The 9,507-nt window shown below is 39.8% G+C and overlaps 1 protein-coding gene and 1 long non-coding RNA gene across 8 annotated transcripts in view; one reads left to right on the forward strand and one right to left on the reverse strand.

Moving 5' to 3' along the window:
* ESCO1 (establishment of sister chromatid cohesion N-acetyltransferase 1) overlaps window positions 1–4,860 on the reverse strand; it is a 49,434-nt gene extending 44,574 nt beyond the window's left edge. For 5 of the 7 annotated variants that reach the window (XM_032795796.2, XM_032795800.2, XM_032795798.2 and 2 more), the window contains exons 1-3: window positions 4,525–4,784; window positions 2,790–2,894; window positions 502–2,585 (exon numbers count right to left, since the gene is read on the reverse strand). In XM_032795796.2, the coding sequence (XP_032651687.1) occupies window positions 502–2,583 (2,082 nt within the window). In that variant the 5' untranslated portion in view covers window positions 2,584–2,585; window positions 2,790–2,894; window positions 4,525–4,784. The other 2 variants (XM_075062963.1, XM_032795797.2) reach the window with 2 other exon arrangements.
* Window positions 4,861–5,750: 890 nt separating this feature from the next.
* Window positions 5,751–9,507, forward strand: part of LOC116833994 (uncharacterized) — a 41,977-nt gene continuing 38,220 nt past the window's right edge. The window contains exon 1 of the long non-coding RNA XR_012655343.1: window positions 5,751–5,830. This is a non-coding gene — a long non-coding RNA (uncharacterized LOC116833994). The remainder of the gene's footprint in view (window positions 5,831–9,507) is intronic.

Consider the following 9,507-nt stretch of genomic DNA (forward strand, 5'->3'; position numbering starts at 1 on the left):
CACTACCTGATGTGGCAAAATTTTGTTACATTCCACATTCAGTGCATATGGATGCTTATTTGGAAAGAATATAGTTATTACATGTACTCCTGTGTTCTTAGAACATTACATTCAAACAAACCTAATCATGAGCATAAGTAGTACTCTGCCCTCCCATTCCCTTTAATGTACATTTTCTGCAAAAGACAGATACGGTATTTTAAATTAATCAGTTATGACATTTTGATTTGTTGTGCTATGAGTGCTTGAGTTACTGGAGGAGAATTTTATTTTTTTAAAACTATTGCCCTTAGTAATACATAACAGATTTGTTTTCGTATTTGCCTTGGAGCAGAATCACAAGTCAACTCAATAGCAGATTAAGGTTCCTGTAATGAAATGTTTTATTGCACAAAATGTTACTGATGAAGCTAGTTATACAAGCACAGATAGCACTGTTAGGTACTAGAAAAAGTTTAGGAAAGTATCCTCCCACCACATTCCATAAATAAAAAGAATTACCTCATCTAGTGTTGGTTCCAGAACATGTTTTGTCCGATTATCCAACAAGCCATTTTCAGCAACTTTTTTTGTGGGTTGCTCTGTTTCTGATGTCACATCTTTAGCTCTGACTGTTTCAGAAGAAACTGCTCCCAATTCCTCCTGTACATGAATTGCACTTTTATTCTCACATGGCTTTGTCACAGACAATTTACCTTGGGCCTTTGAAAGCTGTATTTCTGCACCCGTGGCTTGACTTGATTCTGGAACTTTAATTTTAGTTCCTAACAAATCCAGCTTGGGAACACTTGCAGAGTTAAATTTATTTTGATGTATATTATTAGCTTTCACTAGTTTAATTGTGGTCCACTTAGAGTTTTTGTTTGCAGGACTATTTCTCCCATTCAGAACACATTTGACAGGTATTCCTTTTTTGCTGGGGAAAAAACGCTTGCACTGAGTGCTCTGATTTGGTTCCTTCTGAGTAAGCATTACAGTCTGTGACAGCTGTGTTTCTGCATCTTTCTCTTCTCCTTTTCTATATTCAGTGTTGGGAGAATCTCTTTTCACCTCTACTGTATCTGACTCAATTTCACCTGCAATTTCTTCACAGAGTTCAAGAATGCTTACTCGTTTGGACTTTACAACGTTCTGAGGCTGATTGGCTAGATCTTTTTCATTTACAGGTGGCTGCGAAACTCTCTTTGCTTTTACACTGCTTTTCACATTCTGATGCACTGGTTGTTTTTCCTTATTTATTGTCACAGAAGTTGGTTGAAGAGGACTTACCATTTCTACTTTTTTATGATCAAGAAATAATCTTGAGCCTTGCAGGCTATGCTGAGAACTGTTGGAATCATTGGTTTTATGGTCCATTTCACATTTTTTCTCTGGAAGAGAGCTGGTTATTCCTACAGTTATTTCTTCATCTCCATTTATAAAATTAGATTTTGTTTTCTTATTTTTCTGTTCTGTTTTCTGCTTAGGAGGTTTAACTGTTTCAACTCTAGTACCCTGAATACATCCTTTTGTTTGAGTGCCCTGTTGCACTTCTGAAGCTTTTCCTTCTTTAATTTCTCTATTACGAAGGGATCTTGCTGATGTATCTGATAACTGCTGCAATCTATGTGATCGTCTGGTTAGTTGCTCATCTGGGATAATGATGTGTCTTGGCATAGGAATGTCTTGTACTGACTTTTTCTGGCACACTTCCTTATTTTTTGTGGCTTTTGGTTGCTGTTGTGTGTCTTTGACAGCTATTTTAGTGTTTATGCCTGATGATCTTGTCATCATGCGCATTCCTAATTCAGGTTCACATTTGTTGTCACCGAAAGATTTAATCAATGGTTGTTCAGCATCTTGAGAAGTTGACTTTTTTGCAAGATTCTTTTTAGGACTCTGAACTTGTATCCCTAAATTTTTATCAGTCATTTTTACAGCTCTAGTACTTATAGAAGAATTACCTTCTGTAGAATTTCCCTTAATAGATTTCATATCCACGTGTATGTTCCTAGTTTCATTTAAAGTTTTTACAGACTGCAAGACAGATTGCCTAACACTTTGAGGTTTCAATGAATTCTTTTTAATATCTGAAGTTGACTTTGATTGCTGTCTCTTGCTTTCAACTGAAACTTTGGTTTGTAAAGCACATTTGTCCTTCCCTTCAGGACCTGTTTTGGAGGAAGTCTTTGTAGATTTCAAGAAAGTAGTATGGTTTATTTTTGAAGATCTGGAGGGTGTTTTTGTAGTAGATACCCTACCTAATGATTTCAGGGATGATTTTTTCATAGGTACTGTTTTACTGGATCTTTTCTTTAATTGAAGTTCACACTGCTTTGAACATTTCTGCACTCGTTTAGAACGGGAGGACTGCCTAGCACAATTATTGATGGCTTTATTTACCACTGACCTGTTAGGTTTGACCAAGATTTTAAGCATTGCTTTCTTCTGCGTTGCACTTTTATTTGGCTTTGATTTATTTATGACACGTTTCGTGGCTGACACCTCTTTTTCTTTCTTTGTTGATGATTTGCTGTTCCTATCTAGCTTCCGACGTTTAACAGAAGATTCTGCTATTGCTGACTTCCTTTTTTGGGCTGCCATTTCTGCAAAACAACAATTGAACCAAATTTCTACAAATTTTTTCAGCTACTTCTATTGTTAATGTACATTAGCAGCCATATTATATAAAAGGAGACATATTGGATTATTAATTTTGCCTATGTACTATCAGTGTGTACTAGTCACGATAAGAAAGCAAAATCTGTTAAGCCATTTTAAGTTTAGTATACTACATTTATTTTACTTACAGGTATTTTATAAGAAGCGATCGATGTTTCAGAAAAAGTAACTTATCAAGCTGTGCCAAAAGCATTCCTTATAAATTTGGTTGTAGACAAGGCATTACATGTCACCTATAAAGAATAAAACATTTATGGAGATATTTAGATCCAGTAAGTTTGTTGTGTTAACTTTTCCCTTCTATTTCTCAGTCTCTGAATTCAGGCATATAACTCCTGACCACCTATATTACATTTTTTCATTCTTTCAAATAATAATTAGCTTTAAAGTATGAGACTCTCAGGCAGAAGTGACATGTGGACTTTATGCAACCCTCCATATTCTGTCTTCATGACAGAATTTTAAATCAGGACCCTTCATTTGCAGTTGTAGCTCTGCATTCCATTACCCAAAGCCCCAAGGAGCAGAGGACAGGACAGGGCACTTTTTGGAGCTCCATCAGTACAATAGTCAGATGTCACTGTTACACAACACTATACGCGCTCATATGTATCCCTTACAGAGACTAATGATGCACTTTTGTACTCCCAGCCACCGAAATGTTATAGCATCAGGCAAATGTTATAGCATCAGACTGTTAGCACTTCTCCCAATTAACTCCATAATTAAAAAAATCAAGTAGCCTCTGAGGACACAGAAGCAGTTATGTGGATAACCTTTACCTCCAAGCCTTTCATCCTTCCTTACATTAATCAGTAAGGAAGCTATGATTTCTGCTAGTAAAAAATTTGGCTATCAAGTGCCATAGCACACAAACCTATGTATAGATACTTGCATTAGCTTGTAAAAAACTATTCTGTTTGCTACTAGATGTAATTTATAGGCCTGTTACACCATCTCGAAGTGTTCAAATGTTGATCCTCATAAAGTGAGCGGTATGCCCTGTGCACTGTCTGTGGCAGTTCTAAAGGCTAGTCACAGCAGTCTTGATTTTTTTTCCCCTAGCAATACACAGAGCAGAAAAGAGTCCACTGCCACTTCTGCCCCCCACATGAGTTACATGGAGAACAGGTTTGTCAGTGGAAACAAAGAAGATCCAATTCATGTGCCGCCCTCTTCCACACACAGCTGCTGCGGTTTAACTCTTCCCTTCCCTTCCTTCTCATTTAAGTCTAGCAGCACTAGGAGCTTTCTGGACATGCAGGCAGGGCCCAGTCTTTGCCCTGAGGAGGTTGCAGTCTAAGGCCGCGCAGAGGTTGGAGGAAGCAGGAGAGTGGACGGGGACTACCAGTTATAGGTTGATCAACGAACCTGGCTCAGGAAAGTGACGGAAAATACCAGCCTCCCTCACAGTTGGCTCCGAGCTGTGGGGGGATTCAGCGGGACCGGGGACCAAGCTACGAGAAGGAGCGGGCATCACCCGCGTGCTGACGCAGAAATCATTTGGGGCCTGTAGACTCTGCACCCCGCCCCCACGGGGGTGGGGGACGCAAAGCCTGGTCCAGGGGCCCGAGCCTGAGCCTCTCAGTAACAACCAAAACGGGGGTGGGGGCGTCTCCTCATGGACCTCAGGGCGCGGAGACCTGCCGCGGGGCAGTGGCCGTTTGGGGCCGAGGGCAGCGTTCAGGATCGAGGGGGTCGCGCTCCAGGGTCATCTTCCTCCCCCACCAGTCACTGCGCCTGGGAACCAGAAGAGGCGGCAACGGGGACTGAGGGAAGCGGCTCGATCACGAGGGAAGGGCCCGCGGCAGCTCAGCCTCTGGCGGCGGAGGGAGGCCGGGCTGGCGCCCCGCGGTCACTTACCTCAGCGAGTCTCCTCCGGTGCGCGCCCGCAGCGCGAGCCGCTCTCCTGGCTGTTCTGGGAGCGGGGACACGCGGCGCGAGCTGGGGGAGGGGCAGGGGCTCGCGTTAACCGGGTGAGTAGCGCGAGGTCACTGTCGCTCGTGCACCTTTCCCATGTCACCCATAAGTCTGCAGCCTCTCTAGAGAGCAGAAGCAAGTGGATGGAATCTCTTCACATCCGGGCACAGAGAGCAACCCTGCTACTGCCCCGCCCCGATTTATGACGGTTACCAGTCTGCGACGCTTGTTGTTGTTTCTCTCTGATCCCGAATCCGGAAACCTCTTCCCGGCACAGCGTAACTTCCGTCGGTGGCTGTTAGACGAGAGCCTTACTACGGCTAATGAAACGGCTCGGGAGCTGGAAAGAGGAAAGGAGCGCCTGGGTGTAGTCAGAGCGGCCCCTGGCGGCCGCAATGGGGGCCGATCCAGTCCCTTGTCTGGTTTGGGGCTGTCTGACAGAGGGCTTTGTCTTATAGGGGCACCGATTACCCCCACCTTCTGTCTCACTTTTTCACACTTGCTGTCTGGCCACCCTAGTGGCAGTTGCCCTTCTCATAACAGAAAAGGACAGAGCTAAGGATGTTAAAAGGCAGCAATAGTAATTCACATCTGAACTCCTTTTCCCGTTTACACTGGCGGAAGTCCCCCCCCACCCCCCACGTTGCATGGCCATGCCTTCCGGAGCCTGGCACCCACTTGTCGCTCTGGGATTTCCAGTCCTGTCCTCGTCACACTTCTTTTGAAAGAGTCTTTCCATACCATCCTGGGTCCCCCACGCCCTTTCTTGCTGTCCTCTTTAGGGTTGCCAATTTTGGAATTGGTTGGATGTATTCCTGGAGATTTCATCACGTGACATAATCTTTAATTAAAGATTAATTCCTGGAAACTCTGGGCCAGTCTGGGAGGGTTGGTAATACTAGTCCTCTTCCTCCTGTGCTTTCTCTCCTGGGCATTCTTCAGTTCTTATCACATAGGCAGCCCGCCTCAAAAATGCCATCTGTAGTCTATCACTGACAGCCCCACATTCATCTTCCCCCTAATATTTTACCATGTGCACTCTGTCTCCCCTCTGTTTGTCTGCCATTCTCCTTAGTGTGTTATTTTCTTCCACCTGTATCTCCTTTTCTTCCATCTCTATAAGACTCAACAATTAGGCAACAGTAATATTTTGTTTACATTTATTTATAGTAATAAAGTACTTTCCAAACAGAAGAGATGGCACAAGTCTTGCCCCAAGGAATTCATAATCTAAAGACAGTTGAAAAAGGTGGGTAGGGAGGAAAAGGGACAATATGCACACAATTAGATGATATTCATTTCAATTATATGTACTACACATGACATGTAAATTATTCCCAAATTACTATTCTAGTTTGTCATTGCCATTCGGCAAATTTTCTACCAGCAAAGTAATAAGAAGAAAACAAATCAAAGGATACATTTTATTTAATATACATACAGCACATGATTAACATCTGGAGCTCATAAATGTGATATCATTAAGGTCAAGCGTTTACTAGGATAAAATAAAGATAAGCTGTATAAATATATAATAAGAACATCTACAACCAACATTAGAAGAAAATGAAAAAGTTAGAAGAGAGATAAACCCTCATGTTCCAGGACTTGTGCCAATCTATATCTTCTCTTGAGGGCAGGCTGTGATAGAAGTTGTTCATTTATGACTTTATGCCATCTTCTGTTGAAGTATCTTGTTTTGGACGCTGCAATGGAAACTAAACTACTGATTTCATGTATCTTTCCCAAACTTTCAGCACTTACTCTTTGTGTATAGAATGGAATTTCTGAGCATTTCCATATAAATCTGTCAGTTTATTAGTAATATTTTTTAAAGTGGGCATTTTGAGAATGTTTTAATTAACTTGTTTAATCCCCTCTAATAAATGGCTTTCTATAATATTTCAATCTCAGGATATTCTATAGTTTATCTATATTCCTCAGCCCTTGCATTTGTATAGTATACTGTTTGGGAAGAAAATTGCTGAATAGAGTTAGCAGTATAGTGATGTTTTACGCTGCTTCTGAATCCTAATTTGTCATTTAGTGACATTGAAATGAAGAATCTACCTTATTTTGTAAGATCCTCTTTCCATGCACGCTTCAGTGAAGCACAATTTGTCCTGGACTGATGGAAATTTTCAGTAGCGTCAGCTTTGTAAAATAGCTGATAGCAGGAAATGTTATTTATAACTCCCTATAGAGCTTCTCCTTTAACTCACCGTAATCCAGTATGACTTTACAACTAATGTACCAACATGTGCTCTGCTTCTGTGTTACAATAACCTACAAAATAGCTTCCAGAAGCAGGATACCGTAATCATTTGGGAGCTTGTAAACCTCCTGGAAAATGTTAGATGCATCTCTGCATACTTCATGTTAAAAATGTAAATTCACAGATACATTTTCCCTTCTTTTTATTGTTAACATGAAGTATGCAGAGACGGTAACATCATCTGGGTGAATGTAAGATAACAAACTTTTTTACCTTATGATGGGAAGCCCTAAAGAATGTACCACTACTGTTATATATTAAATCCAAAAGTTTGAATAAAGCTGTCAAGGCTGAATCCCGACTCTGGCACTTCAGATGCAGAGGTGAAGGCCCTCAAGGATTTTAAAAATTAATACTTGCCACTCCTGGCTTGTTTTTACACTCCCAAGGTTACAACTTTTCTCTGACCTTGGCTTGGTAAACGCTGCCACCACCCAAATGCAAAAAACTTGAACGCAGGAAGGAACACTTGGGAATTCCTCTCTGTGGGGTACCCTCAAGCCCTTTCAGACACACCCCTCGGGGAAGAGCTGAGAAAGAAAACAAAGAAAATTAGCTGTTGCCACTAGTTAATTGAACAACATATACAAAAACCTTTTAGGACACCAAAAATCCAATCCTGTTCTTAAAAAAGGTACATTTTATTAAAAAACAAAAAGAAAGAAAATACATCTGGTGCCTAGGCTTTTGCTAGATTTTAAAAGAGCAATTCCAAAAATCAAGCACCCAAAATAGCTTGATGAAGGAGAAAGAGAATAGATTCCTGGCAAACCTGTACCTCCAAAATGTCTCACCACTATTTCAATCTAAATCCAGCGAAAAATCAAATAAGACCCTGCTTTGATGAGTGGAGGACAGATACCAGAGGTCAGTGTCTTGGGTAGCTTGTGGAAGTGTTACCCAGGTCAGTGGCATTTTTTAATTGACTATATGGAAGGCTACAGAGTGGTTAAGTGTTGAAATTAGGCTTCTATTCATAACTACATCATCCATCAGTGCTACTATAGCCATTCTCATGCCATGTTGCTTTGGGAAAGGTTCAGGATAGCGATACAGATCAGGTTGTTAAAGCTGGTTGCCACTAGTCTGCTCCAGTCAATTTCATAATCCTTATGAAAAAGAAATGACTGCACAAAAGTTCAGTATTTTTAAAGGTACGGAAGGGTCTTCGGGAAATGTGTCAATGTAGATATATTTAGGTTAAGGTTTAATTCCTGCACAGGCTTACACACATACTTAACTTTAAACATGTGAGTTGTCACATTGATTTCAAACAACTAAAGGATCAGGGCCTAAGTGATATGAGGCAAAGAAAGGAAGGATAATAAATCTGCCATTGATTATGTGATTTACAGTTGCACTATAAGAAGTTTCCTTAGCAAATGTCTTTTAAAGAGGTTTAACACGAGCTATGAACAACACAATTATGTAAATATAACATGAAGAGCGTTGATTCCATAATTTATTTATTGGTTAAGTGACATGTTGGAGCCTGCTTGTATGTGCACAAACTTTTTGTTCTGAAAATGGATATGAGCACACATAAGGCTTCTAAAAATCATTCATGTATTAACATGTGCAGTTTCATTTGGCTTTTACATTTCATTTTTCTTGTGCTGGCTCTACAAGGGCAGAGTTAAGGTTATATCTGTTATTTGGCTGAGATTCAATGCCTTGTTTTAAAAAGTTAAACCTTAAAAAGAGAATTTTTTTTAATTGACTAATTTCAATTTTCTGTCAGAGCATCCTTTTTATAGCATGTCCTGAAATTTATTTTATATATTTGCTTACTCGATGAGATGTAGAAGGCTCTTTGGAGCAAGCTAACAGCAATGCCACCAAACATGCTCAGGTGTATCGTTTGCCTTGTGCTCTCTTTTCCAATGCCTGTTCAGGCAGGTGGTGAAGTCAGCTTTACAGCCCTTGTGCCAGAAGAACTGCGCAAGAGGACCATTGTAGCTCCAAGTATTTGTCAGAGCATCAACAAAACAAGGAAGTATACAAAGTGCTGTCAAGTGCATAAAGCAAGAAAACTTAAAAAAATAGATTTCCCTCCCCCACCATTTCTTTCAGTTACTTGTTTTAAGTATTACTTGAGACAATAGCAGAGACAACTTGTTCAGATGAAAATGGGGTTTTAAGGTAAATAGAGTCATAATCTCCTGACTTTCTAATGTATTATTTTTTAAAACTCATATGTTCTTGTAGGGTAATATAAACTTAAATTATAGAATTATGCAATTTGTTATTTGCCACCTTTATATGGAATAGGTATTACATATATAACACTACACAGGATGACATAAATTAGGAAGTACAAAGTGTGTTAGTTTAAAATTATAGTTTATTACAGTACTATATTTCAACAGAACCTTTGGTAATATATAAATACTACAAATTAGCTAACAATGTTAAAAATAAACATGTAAGACAAATATGGTATTGGCATTATAAATAAATAATAATTAATTGATAATTAAAAAACAGCCCTAAATCTGAATATTTTCTTCACAAGGTAAAACAGTAAATGAAATGATCAGTCTAATACTGCTACAGTCCATGCTTAAACCTAAAGATTACTTTGACGAATCAGTCTTGTTTTATGTTCCTTCTATTTTCATATTTCAATATTTTTCTCATCAATGCCCTTA

The sequence above is a fragment of the Chelonoidis abingdonii genome, chromosome 2 (assembly GCF_003597395.2).
Source record: "Chelonoidis abingdonii isolate Lonesome George chromosome 2, CheloAbing_2.0, whole genome shotgun sequence".
In the NCBI taxonomy this organism is placed as follows: domain Eukaryota; kingdom Metazoa; phylum Chordata; order Testudines; family Testudinidae; genus Chelonoidis; species Chelonoidis abingdonii.